Source organism: Mus pahari, chromosome 17, assembly GCF_900095145.1.
Source record: "Mus pahari chromosome 17, PAHARI_EIJ_v1.1, whole genome shotgun sequence".
NCBI classification, from domain to species: Eukaryota; Metazoa; Chordata; class Mammalia; order Rodentia; family Muridae; genus Mus; species Mus pahari.
This window is the reverse complement of record NC_034606.1, coordinates 65,529,703-65,543,169: the sequence shown is the minus strand read 5'-3', so window position 1 is coordinate 65,543,169 and position 13,467 is coordinate 65,529,703. Positions and strand designations below refer to the sequence as shown.

The 13,467-nt window shown below is 49.6% G+C and overlaps 1 protein-coding gene across 5 annotated transcripts in view; it reads right to left on the bottom strand.

Moving 5' to 3' along the window:
- Scn8a (sodium voltage-gated channel alpha subunit 8) overlaps positions 1–13,467 on the bottom strand; it is a 175,902-nt gene that overhangs the window by 20,322 nt on the left and 142,113 nt on the right. For 3 of the 5 annotated variants that reach the window (XM_029531137.1, XM_021216734.1, XM_029531136.1), the window contains 6 exons: positions 12,932–13,288; positions 10,702–11,172; positions 10,194–10,311; positions 9,595–9,749; positions 6,253–6,426; positions 454–576 (listed from right to left, as the gene is read on the bottom strand). In XM_029531137.1, coding sequence (XP_029386997.1) covers positions 454–576; positions 6,253–6,426; positions 9,595–9,749; positions 10,194–10,311; positions 10,702–11,172; positions 12,932–13,288 — 1,398 coding nt within the window. The remainder of the gene's footprint in view (positions 1–453; positions 577–6,252; positions 6,427–9,594; positions 9,750–10,193; positions 10,312–10,701; positions 11,173–12,931; positions 13,289–13,467) is intronic. The other 2 variants (XM_029531139.1, XM_029531138.1) reach the window with 1 other exon arrangement.

The following is a 13,467-nucleotide window of genomic DNA, read 5'->3' as shown; positions in this document are numbered from 1 at the left end:
TCCTTGGCTGTCTTCTCGGTGACTGTCCCGAGGCCACAGGCCTCATCTGGTTGTTACCTCTACCCAGCACTCCACCTGCCTGCAGCCTAGGCTTTTCAGTGGGTCTCTGGGTTAGAATTCCCCTTCTTTGCACCTGGTGATTCTCCCTATAAACCCAACAGCCCAGAAAGCCACCCCGAGTGCTACAGGTAAGCCAGGCCAGATGAGGGAGCCAGTGTTAACATGTTCTACAGCAGCACGTTGTTGGGGTTGGGGCTGATATTAATGTGATGAGGCGGCTTAGTGCGACTCCCCTGCACACGGGGCAGGTGCAAGGGTGAGCGTGGAGGATCAAGTCAGCAGCTGCATCACAGAGCTCGTGTCTGAATGATCTTTCCACCGTGTGATCAGTTCTAGCATGCTTTAATAGTTTCCATTGGCATGCAGAAGGATCAGCTACTCTTAGTGTCTTACCCTCATCCCTTCAAATCGTGATAAGGCTCTTAAGGGTCTCAAAGCTCTTAGGGTCCTAAGGGACTTTATGGCACCTAGTTCCGAGTAGCCCAGGGCATTAGCTATAAGGCTGACTAAAGAGACCTACACAAAAACAGAAGAGAAAAAAAAAGAAAAAAGAAAAAAAAAAGAAAAGAAAAGAAAAAGAAAACAGAGGTTCCAGAGTGTTAGAATAAAACCCCTAGCACTGATTTAACAGACGGGGGACCCCCCCCCAGCAGCGGAAGTGGGTACCACCGGCTGCCTACTTCAGCCTACTTCAACTTGACTCAAACGACCTGGAAGGAAAGGTGGTTGAGAGAGGAGGAAGAAAAACACAAACGGAAGAAAGGAGGAGGAAGGGAAGGCGGCAGAACACACACGCGGGTTGGAGAGGGAAGAGGCCGAGGGGGTGGGGGAGGAAGAGGTCCCGTTGGAAGGAGAGGAACCTGGAGAAGAGGTGACAAGAACCTTACCCTCGCCCTTTACAGTCTGCAGCTCCCAGAAGCTCCCATTAAATTAAGCCAGACAAACTTAATGGAACCTATGGAAAAGAATACAGATAAATACACACATTCCACACCCCTCAGCTGCCCCTCCTCAGTTCTGCCACCATTGGGATTTCCGACAGGGACAAGCTCTCTTATCCTGGTTGACAAGAAACCGTTTGAGAATTTAATGAGTCACTACATTAACAAAAGAAACATAGTCAATAAGCACCATCAAGGACTGTCGCTCTCAAGAGCCTCCTTGACATGGTTCTGGCCCCATTACCCCCCCCCCCCCCCGTCAAGTGATAACTTCCACCTTGAAAGCCCAACCATCACCCTCCGTGGCGGTAGAACCCTTGTGGCACTTGGAACCATACTTCTGTAATACCCTCTCTTTCCTCCAGAATAGCTCCAAATGTGCTGGCCTCTGCCAGGGTAGAACAGTCTTCCATTATTCTTCTCCTTAACACAGTGACTAGAAGTATTCCTGCGGGGAGGGTCATTTCCTTTGTAGGCAGGGAGCGGCCAGTGCCCGTAGTAGCTCTGGAGCTAGGCTAAGCCTCACGCTGCTGACCTGAACCAGTGCTCAGTCTACCTGGGCAGACTGTGGAGACCTGTCTGCAGCACAAAGATGACAGGCAGTATCCCAACAGATAGGTCACTGACGTCTGTGAGCCTAGACTTGGGCCAAGACTTTCCTGTCCCCCAAGAGCAAACTTACCTCGCTCCTTCTATCAGGATGACCCTTAACAATGGATACTAGCCACGGTGGATACAAGCCTGCTTGGGCTTGACCTGAGCAGGATATGGGGTTCCTCAGGACCGCTTGGCCTGAGCACACCTTTACCCAGACATCTGGGAATGTCTGTTTGGGGCTCCTCACAGAGGACTTTTTTTTCACATCATAGTCTATTCTATTTATACCCGATTATGGGATGGGCTAAGATCTTCTTTCTTATGGGAGCTTGTAAATCTACTTTCACTGATGTCTCTCATGTCATCTCAGTCTCATCTACTGTTCTTTGATCTCTCTCTTAGACTAGGCCTCAATTCTGTGTCTGTCCTGCATGGGTCCAGCACACACAGATGCCTCTTTTGCATGTTTTGTAAGTAGAGATTAAACCCAGGCCTTGTGCATGCTGGGCAAGTGTTTCACTACTGAGCTATATCCATAGACATTAAAGTAAACACAAACAAACAAACGCTGGCTGTCCTTGAACTTGTCTGGTAGATCAGGCTTGCCTTGAATTCAGAGGTCCGCCTGCCTCTGCCTTCCCAGTGCTGGAACTATAGTCCACCACACTTGGCTAAAAAAATAATTTGTTTAAAAAGAAGATATTTATAATTGGGAACCAGGATTAGTATGGAGTGAAAGGAGATGGTCAATGGTGTAGGAAGGCATAGGCTTAAGGGATTCAATTCTGAAACAGGCTGCAAACTGACTTATACTCATCACCCATCAGATTTGGTGACTTCTGTGGAGCTGAGTCCTAGACAGTGTTCAGAGCTAACCAGGAAAGATCACAGCCCCCAGGCTCTCAGTGTCCTTAAATCTTGACTTAAGTAAAGGGTCTCAAAACCCATACCTAGAACAAAGCGTCACTTTCCATTTATTTTTAATGATTAATAAAAAGCTACATGGAGCTACCTCTTGGATACTATTGGCAGAGCAAGCCAACAGTTCTCTCTAATTAAACATTATTTTTAAATTATGTGTTTGTATGTGTGTGGGTGCTCGCATGTGAGACTGGAGGTGTCCTGACGCCCCTCTGGAGCTGCAGTCACATGCGTGATGGAAACTGAACACGTCCTCAGAGACAGCGGTGCGTACTTTTAATTGCTGAGCCATCTCTTAACACCTGCAAGTCAACTCTTAACACTAAATAGTCTACCAACTACCCAGTTGGTAGTGAGGCCTTAGTGGGAACATCCTACGGTAAATTATCCCATTTCAACCGGGATCCCCAGCTCAGAGTCCTAATGCTAAACCTAAATGCCATGAAGCCTTGGCCGGTATAGACTTTGAGTGTCTTGAGATTCCACACAAAGGAGGACCCTGGCTTTGAGGGGTGGCAACTTTACTAATAACAGTGTAGTGGGAGGAAGGGTAGATGAGGTTCAAAGGTCAATTAAGAGGCTGGCCCTAAAGGCATCAAGAGACAGCCTGCTCAGCTGTTCAACTGAGCCAAGATCTACACAGTGAGACCAGCAAGGCTCTCCTCTGGACTGTCCCTCAGTAGCTGACGGCTCTGTTACAGACTCCTGGGTCTCTAGGTTAAACCCTTACTGGACATAATGAAAACATCTGGTCAAGTGTACAAAGGAATCAAACCTAAAAGAAAGAAAAAAAGAGTTAAAGAGACACAGCTCAACCGTGCAGGCACAGAAGGAAGTGGACACTGGTGAGTTCTCCATGGAGGGAATGTATCAGCAGGCTGAGGTCAGTCTGAGGTGTCGGCACCTGCACATTCCCACTCCTGTTCACAACTGTGAGCTAACCTCTACAAACAATGGGAAACGTTCCTTGGAAAGACTGTGAAAGTATTTCACAGGGCACAAATGCCAATGCAGGTAAAGACCTGAGGAGGAAAAAAAAAATGTGTGTTTGGGAATTCACATGGCTTACTAATAAAGAGAACCGATCCAAGACGTTGTCTGAGTATCCTCATGGCTCTATAAAAGCAGTGCTTGCAGCAGCTTTAAGAGACAACAAGGAAAAATGAATCTGTATCAGGGCAGCAGGCATGGCGATGAACTCATTGTGACAGGAAGTCACCAGTGGATGAGATGGGAGAGTGACATAGATGTACTACACTAGGACCTAAAATTACAGCTACAAGCTCTATTCTGTCCACAGAGCCAGGCACATTCCTCCGATGGATAGCACACATTCTTGGCAGGTCTAGCTGTCTGGGTACCAGTCAATGCCTATCTTCCACTCACAATTTAAAAGTGTCAATCTATGGACCCATCATTACAGAGTAGTTTTCCCCTACACAGCAGGCTGTGACTCTGTGTATGGGTTTCATCTCTTAGGCTCTGAGAGAGAAGCAGTTGTGTTTGATATTCTTGATATTTCCCACAACACAGAGCAGATTTTGCATATCATGGATATTTGATAACCATCAGGCACATGGATAACTGGACAGAGGGAAGAGGTCAAACAGTGTAGTTCCTGTAAGAATCCGGTTCTCACATGCTGGGCTACCTTGGCTAGTTAGAGGTAGGTTAGAGCCAGGCTAGAGCTGCTGTAGAAGCTGGTACAAGCTCCCCAGAGCTGGGGCCGTGCTGCCTGTCTTTCTGGGATTCCTTCTGAACGAAGGCAGTTCGATACAGAGTACAGTATTCAATTCATGTTGATTACCAACGACTGGTATAAAGCAGTCTTCAGAGCTAATGTGGAACCCGCAGCAGTATAGTAACCCTGCGCCTTCTGAAAGCTAGATGAACTGATGGGTTACAGTCAATTAGCAAATGCCCATGGGTTCAGGTGCATGTGACATTGCCTGACTGTATCCTTGAATCTGGGGTTGCTCCGCCCAGAGAGGAAGTGGTTCAGGTTGGGGTTGACCATGGAAGAAAGGGGAAGTATTGTCCCAGACCACAGTTCTTGGTTAGCTAGACTGTGGTAGAGGGCCTATCTGTCTGTGTCCTCATTAAGTCTGAGAGAGGAGGGGCTTGTGTGGGCATCTTCCTGAGTCCAGGTGCCCAGAGAGTTATTGTGCATGTCTCCTTCTCTAGGAAGAGAGACAGCCTAGTTTCAGGTGTCATTCCCTATTCTCCCCACAGCTGGAATCCCACAGCTGGAATCCATCGCTGCTTAAGTTTCTAGGCCTGTTCACTGCAAGGACTGCGCCCTTTCCCTGGAGTTTGTCAACCTGACTATACCTGGAGTTAAAACCCAAAACACAGATGGCACACCTGTGAGGGTTTCTGCTTAATCCGAAGGGAAGACCCACTTCTAACACGGATCTTTAAGGTGGAAAGGCACACCTTCAATCCAGATCTTTCAAGGTGGGAAGACTGTCCTCTAATCTGGGCCATGCCTTGTGCTGGGAGCCTAGATAAGGACACGGAAGAAGGAAGACTTGCTCTTGGCCTCCTTGTTCTCACCTCACTAGCAAGTCGATTCCTTCCCTGGCATCAGAGCCTGGTTCTTTGGGATTCTGGGGGACACTGAAGACCAGCTGAGATGCCCAGCCTTGTGGGTTGGACAATGAGTGGATTCTTGGAACTTCTGTTTTATAGGCAGCCGTTGCTGGATTAGCTAGACCACAGCCTGTAAGTCATTCAAATCAATCCTATCTGTCTATATTCACTCTATAAGTTCCGTTAATCTAGACAACCCTCACGAACACCCTAGCATCCTGAAACAGGAGAGGCCAAGACAATGTCAGCTCCCGGAAGCACTCACTAACCACAGAGGTTGAAGAGAATTTGGGAAGGGAATATGTGTATGAAACAAATCAACCCACAGCCCACAACGCCTCTCAAAACACGCCCACCCAGTCTCCAGCCTCTCGGTCCTTCATCCCAGTTCCCAGATTGAATTCTCTGCAGCCCCGGTCCTGTGAGTCTCACACACCCTTTCTTTAGAGGAAGCAAGAGAAAAGTTTTAGTGACTGCAGAAAGCAGAAGACAGTCATGGTTAGTGCTGGGGGGGAGGGGGGAAGGGAGGGAGAATCAGCCGCCGCTGCTGCTGCTGCTTCCAACCTGAAAACATAATACTGGAGCTCGAGGTCACAAGGTCATACAGCCTGGAGGGGGAAAGTTTTCATTTGGTGATCACAGCAGAAATGGTCACTTCTCAGGCCCCCTTTCCCAGGAGAAATGGCACACCTGCCAGTCAAATGGCACACCTTGGATGTATCCGTGGCATGGACAGGAGCAACAGACCCCGCCCCCAATCCCGCCACCCTACCTCATCCCCAGACCCCACAACATTTCTGTAACCCACTTTATCCATACACCCCACCTCACGCCCACACCCCCTCATCTCAGAATCCCATCTCATAGAAGCAGAAAGGGGATGTCGGGCTGTCATAGGACAAGAACCTTCTGCTGTCCAGGCTAAAGACAGGGGACTCTCTGAATCTAAATAAGCCAGGTCCAGTGGTACAAAGGCCTGGACAGGCTATGGGGCAATGCAGGGTCTTCAGCGGTCCTGTTCTTCAAAGAAGAGCTAACTGCCATACACGGACCTTTATCCAAGCCTGCAGGTATACAATTAAGGCTAAGCTAGCCCCAGCTCCTGCTACAGAGGAGGAGGAATGGATAATTGGACACCTACAGCCACAATGAGGAAGTCCAACCAGCACCAGGCATTGGTGAAGAACTTGACGAAACCATAGGCTGTCCATTTGAGCAACATCTCCAGGATGAAGATGTAGGTGAAGACCTTGTCCGCGTACTCCAGGATGGTACGGATGGTCTTCCTCTGCTCAATGTAGATGTCCTCGAAGGCCTGAAAGAGACGCAGCGGCTGCTGAGTCATGGGAGTGTGCTAGCATTGCGGCACCTCATACAAGCCATCAGGTTCCTGCTCCTCCACTCTGCTCCCTGGCTTCCCCGCCTTGCTTATTAGTTAGTGAAGCTGGGGACTGAACCCAGGTCCAGAAGTGTACAGAGTAACCATCGAGTCCAGGGAAGTGTTTTACTGAGAAGTAATTTGCATCTCATATTTAAATGTCTAATTCAATGGCTTTTAGGATAATACATATCCATCACATAAATTTATAACACTTTCATTATCCACCAAAAGAACTTACACGACTTTTAGCTGTTACCTTATGGACCCCCCCCCCCATCCTGTTGGTCCTCAGTATACTAATTTGCCTTTGGGGGCATTTCATACAACTAAGACGATCCAATAGATGTTTTCTTTGTGCCTGGCTGCTTATTTTTATTAAAAAAAATATTTTCTTTTCAATCACATGTCTGTGTGTCTGTGTGTTTGTGTGAGGGTGTGTGTGCAGGTGCCTATGGATGCTATGTTGAGTCGCCTGTACCTGCAGTTAGAGATAGTTGTGGATCGCCTGATATGGGTACTAGGAACCAAACGCAGGTCCTCTGGAAGAGCAGCTGAGCCACCTCCAACCCTGAAGTCTGGCATCTCAAAGTTCTCAATCTCTCCCTACACTGCAGTGTGTGTGGGCGGTTCACTCCTTAAGGAGGAATACAACTCTAAGGAATGGACACACCACACTTTGTCTGCCTATCATTACTTGATGGACACTTGGGCAGTTTCTACTTTTAAGTTAGTATCAATAAATTCTGCTATGAGTATTTGTGTTTTATTGGCAATGCCCATTCCCTTAGGGGATGTGACTAGGAACAGAACTTGCTGCTAAGTCCTTAACATTTGGAGGAACTAGGAACTGTTTCCCAACGTGGCCGCAGGACTTCACACTCATCAGGAGGGTATGAGTGTTCCCGTTGCTCACACTCTTGCCCATTGTTTATCAGACTTGACGAGACCCTTTTCTGTTAGTTTCTCCATGCCACAGATATGAGTGAGGGGGCCCCCATGCGTGGGAGAGTCTTCGGGGTAGAAATCCATAGCACTATTCTCTCTGTGGAACTCCTGAAGGAGGCAGGTCCTCCTATTGCACAATGGTGGACTGTGCAGCTGTGCTGCTCCGAGGAAGCGTGATGGCTCCCTGTGACTGGGAGAGCAGAAAGGCACACCTGTAGGTGTGTCAGTGAGAGCAGTTCCAGAAGGACGGTTGATGGGTTCGAAATCCGGATGGATTCCTGGTGGAGCTTCACGGAGCAGCTCCCTGGGGGCTTGGGGTGTTACTTTGCCCTGATTCCTTGTCCTTGCTTCCTGTCCACCATGAGGTAAACTGCGTCCCCTCTGCATGCCCTGCTGCCGAAGCCTTCCACCTCCATAGTCTCAGAAATGAGGAGGAGCTGAGCACTAAGGCTTCTGGGAGGAGGGGCCAAAGGAAGGCTCTTTGTCAGACATTCTGCCACAGAGACATGAAAGGTGCCCTGTGCAGGAGGAGACGCCGGAAAGGAGGGACGTGCCATGGAGGTGGAGAGCAGCCCCCTGCGAGGCATCAAGAAGCAGCCGCTCCGAACATCCCAAAGGGGAGAAGAGGTCCTTGACAACCCTGTCTCCCAAAATAGACGGTTGGGGATGGAGCTCATTGGTAGCAGGCTTAACTAGCATGTGCAGGGCCCTGGTATGGATCCCCATCATCTCAAAAAAAAAAAAAAAAAGCACAGACAGCAGCTGTGCCATCTCAGTTCATGAATGAGCAGGGCAGACATAAGTCATGGGGTCTGAAATCCTTCTCACCAACTTGGCACAAGTCTTTATTTAATGAAAACCAGCAACAGCTTTACCTTAAGGCAGAGCTCTGGTTAGAAATCTATTCTGTAAGTAAAACTGAGATGCCAAGAATGGTCTCCCATCACCATCCCCCCTCCCACGACCCCTGAAGTTCACTGCAACTATAGTCTAGGCTTTTCTTGGATCCTGTAGCTATGGCTTCCCGTCTGCCAGCCAGCCTTCCCTCATTTCTCCCTGCCCTCCCTTTCTTTTCTTTGAAACAGGGTCTCACTATCCGCAGACTCACAGAGTTCTATCTGCCTCTGCCTTTGGAGTGCTGGACTAAAGGCATGTACTGTTGGGTACACGTCTGTCAACTGTAAAGTGTCTTCTTGTACTGCGCCAATACTCGCTATTTTGGTCTTTGATGATGAATGAAAATTGCTACAGGAAGCATAGAACCTTTGGGTCCCCACTACTTTATTCTCTGTGTGGAGACAGGGAAGGAGAGCGGAGGCTGTGGGCAGTCTGTGACTTGGAGCACAGCAGTGATGAACACCACCCCGTTCTCCCTGGGGGTCTGCTGGGGGCCATGTTACTCTTACCCTGGAGCCTCCACAACGCCCCAGGAAGCGCGGTGTGAGTCCTTGTGCAACAGGTGACCCAGGACGGAGCAGGGGGGAACAGCCTGGTTCCCCATCTGGTAGATCGGTGTCTACCCTGCCATCTTTTGGGCCCCCTGCTTCAATCCTGAGGCCTTCCTTCACACAGCTTCCTCTTGGCTCTCACTAGCTTCTCCTCCTCGGGCCGTCCCTTCCACACGCTTGCCCTTCACAGACTCTCTGAAGGGTTCTCTGTGACAATCCAGCTGAACCTGGGGGCAAGTGCCAAGAGAAGGAGCCCACGAGAAGAGGAACCTGCGTTCAGTTCTGCATGGCTACCTGCTTCTGAGCACTGAGACCAGAGCAGACCTGGATCTCTGAACACTTGCTAGGAGGTGGGTTTTCCAGGGCTCCATCCTGTCTCCCTCCGGAGACAGAAATGAAGAGCAAGCAGTCTGGATGTGGAGAGGGGCTCTCACCTCAGGAAGCTGCCTGGGGTAGGGCAAAAACTGTCAGTGACAGGTTTGTCTTCATCCCCGTGCAAAGAGCATTGCAGGTTCAAGGGGGTCATCTTAAGGTCAGAGGTGAAGAAGGGCTGATTCTAGACTCAGCAACATATATGCCAGCCAGCTCAAAGCGCTTGAACAACTCCCTGTTCTTGGGGCCTCGGCCTATCCACCCTCACCCAGCCTCTGCTCACTGTTTCTTTGTACCCTTCCCCCAACGGCAAAAGCTGCTCTCCCCCAACTCTCACCAGGGCACCACTGCTGAGGAGAATCATGAAGATGATAAAGGTCTCAAACCAATTGTGCTCCACAATGAGGAAGCAGGTTTTCCGCAGGATCCACCACGACTTGCCTAGTCCTTCCTCGATGTTGACCTGGCAGCACTTGAACCGCTGGACACAACCTGGCACCAATGGGAGACTCAGGTCAGGCTGGAAGCTCGTGTGGCCTGACTGGTTCCTTTTCCAGGCTCCCACTCCACGGTAGGGAGGGTGGCAGCTGAACATGGTAGGAACCGCTGAGGCTATGCTGCAAGGGTAGTAATAAGGTAAGACCTCTGGAATCAGGAAGATTCCTACAAGGAAGCTGTGAGGGAGGCGGGAGGCACGGTGCCCACGCAGAGGCCTTTCTAATGGCAGTCTGGGGGCTGGTGCCAAGAGAAGATGGGCAAGAAAAACTAGAGACTGGAAACTTATATGTCAGAACTGGGTAAGGGAAATAAAACAAGCAAACAAACAAACAAACCAAGCTCCATCAAAATGGTGCACAGCCACAGCGCCTCCAATCCCGGCAACCATAGACTACACAGCACAAAGATCGTGCCCAACCCGTCCCCGCGCCCTTTCACCCTCTGTGAAGCAGGCGTCTGGATCCAGGTATTCCTCAGGCTGCTCCACTGGGACTTCTTCCACCTCAGGCTTGATGTCGATGGTACTTCCTTCCGAGGAGCTGGTATCGTCCAGTTTCTAGACACAGATGAAGGAAGAGGATGGTCAGGGAGCTGTGCAGGGACACGTGCCCGGATCACGCGCACGTGACCTCTGCTGAGGGTCACGTACAAACAGACAGACGCTAACCACAGGGTCACGTGGATTCAGAGCCGGGACAAACTAAAGGGTTGACTGCAGCCTCAGACCCAGGTACTCCAGAATTGCTGCAACTAACCCGGGACTAGCCCAGGGAGCTCCGTCCCCAAGGGAAGACCTAGCACGACCCCGGGGGCACTGGGCTGGCTCACGGAGTGGCTATTGTAGATCTCTCCCTTAAGCCCAGGGCCGAGCCAGTCTTTGGGGATGAGAGTGCCCTGTCAGTGCGCTCACATGCAACGTGGGTGGTTTTCTTGGTTGGGACCTTACGTCTTTGCTGCCTTCCGGGTCTGACTCGCTGCTAACATCCTCTGTGTTGAGGTTCTCGAAATCAGACTCGCCCACAGCAATGGGCACCCGGACGGTCAGGTTTGGGTTGTTAATGAAGGACATGTGGTCCTCATCAATGATGTACTTCTCCACACTGCTGCCGATGCCGCTGGTGGTACCGTTCCCGTTTTTCTGGAAGTCACCGTTCCTGTGAATGTCCACGCCGGTGTGGTTGGCGATGCAGTTGGCCTTCTTCTCATACAGCTCGTCTAGAGGTTTCACTTCATCCGCCTCCCGTTGCTTGAAGTGCGCCTGCATGAAGGCGTGCACCTTCACTTTGGCCCAGGCCACGCCCTTCTTGATTCGGATCACGGAGATCTGCAGGTTGTTCATTTCCCCGTCGTCGTCTGTGGCCGCCAGATTGTCTGCGCTGAAGGAGCTCAGAAGCAAGGCCAGAAATAGGTTCAGCACCTATAGCAGCAGCAGCCGCCGCAGTAAAAGGAGCAAATGTGGAATTGTTTTAGGAAGTTATCCTCTCTCCTCTGGGTTTCAAATCGGAAGCCAACAGAGTCACATAGACCGAAAAGGGTTTCTGTGCTGTGTTGGCTCCTGTCATAGTTCATTTTATCCATTTGTGTGTGTGTGTGTGTGTGTGTGTGTGTGTGCAAAAGATAGAACGCCTGACCTTGTGCACACTAGTGTGCTAAGTGTTCAGCCCCTCCATGTGTTATTTTAAATGTTCACACGACCAGATGCAGATTTCTTTTGGTTTTACTGTAAGTAGTTTTGCACTTTCCCCGGTTCTCATCTACTTCTACATTTGTATGACAAGGCCCAATCAATTTCCTTATGACAAGAAGCAAAGGCTGTATTCACTTTGAAAGAAAATTACCCAAAGCCCAAACCAAAAATACCTGTGTGGATGACTGGGGAAGGCCGAGGAGTGCACAGAGTCATGCATTTCTGATGGCAGATGTCTCCAAGGACCCGTGTCAGAAAAAGAAAATTAAGTTCCCAGAGCCATACTTTCGTAAACAAACCTTCCCTCAAGAATGTGCTCTGGAGCTTTGGGTACACTTTAATGGCAGAACACGTGCACAGTATGTGCAAGGCCGTGTAACGTATTAAAAACTAAGCGAAAAAAGAGTGAGTTACCCCTGCTTTCCTAGTGTTTACAAAAATCCCTTTGCTAGGAGTAGGGGCAGAGCCTGTAAACTGGCTACATGGAAAGCTAAGGCAGGACCACCGGAGTCAGGAGTTCAAAGCCTGAGCAGGACAGTACGCTGACTTCAGTGTCTACCTCAGAGCCAGACGCCAAGCAGTGAAATGCAAGCTTGGTTTAAATTCCTCATTTTACCGTGTTGGATAACACACACTACTGTTTTGGTCTCATTATGTAGCCCAAACTGGCCTTAAACTCACAATCCCAATGCCGCAGCCTCCTGAGGGCTGGCATTACAGGAGTGAACCACCCAGCTTGCTAACTGCTGTTAAATGAAGGGGTATAAATGATGACCAAGATCTCAAGGAGTCATTCCTGTTAGCTACATCAGAAGGTTGGGGCAGAGACAGAGATGGGCTGATACAGTCTGCAGCTGGAGGCAGCTGGATGTCTGGTAACACGTATATCTCCTTGGCCTACCCTGAAGAGACTCTGATCTGGTACAGGGCCTGGCTCGACCTTTCTTTTACTGTATGCACCTTGTGTGACTATGACGCAGGTAGTTCTCTGATCCTACTATAGAAATGCAAAGATGCAGCCAAGAGACGCTGTGAGGAAGACTGTGGGTACAGGAATATGTGAAGAGAGAAATATAAAGGCAGGCGCTTCCTTCACAAAAGGGGTGGGGAAGGACCTGGGCTTGGGGGAGGCGTTCGGAGAATGTCAGGGATTGCAGATGCATCGTGGTGACTGGTTTTATTGTGGGAGAGCCATGGTTGGCTTCAAGGGATGTGTCCAGTACAAGGAAGCTTCTTACAGAAGAACTGGGAAAGCTGATGTGAGTTTATAGGGATTGTGTGAGTCGCTCTATAGGGACCGTGTGAGCCACTTTATAGCGACGGTGTGAGCCGCTTTCCCTGCTGTCAGGAACACGTGGCAAAGTCTGTGGACATTTCTGGTCAATGAAATTTGGGAGATGCTACGGGTAGCTGATGGGCCTTAAAGCATATCTGGGCCAGGAAAGAGTTCACCAGAGAAGGTGGTGGAGAAGAAGAAGTTGGTACTAACCACCAGGTTGCCGATGACCATAACCATCATGAACACAATAAGGCACATGGCCTGGCCGGCCACCTCCATGCAGTCCCACATGGTCTCGATCCACTCCCCGCACAGCACTCGGAAGACGATGAGGAAGGAGTGGAAGAAGTCGTTCATGTGCCAGCGTGGGAGCTTGCACTCCTGGCTGATCTTACAGACGCACTCCTTGTAGCTCTTTCCAAACAGCTGCATCCCCACCACAGCAAAGATGAAGACGATGATGGCCAGCACCAGGGTCAGGTTACCCAGGGCGCCAACGGAGTTCCCGATGATCTTGATCAGCATGTTCAGGGTGGGCCAGGACTTGGCCAATTTGAAGACTCGGAGCTAAGGAGACAAATAATAAAAAACGAAATGATAATCTGCTACCCCACATTGCTGAAATAAAAAAAAGATGTAGAATTAGAAAGATTGGCTTAAATTTATTTATCATCCTTAGGAAATTCTCAGAACTTCCTGATCATGTCTCAGACTATGAGCGATTAAACTGAGTTACGGATAAGAGC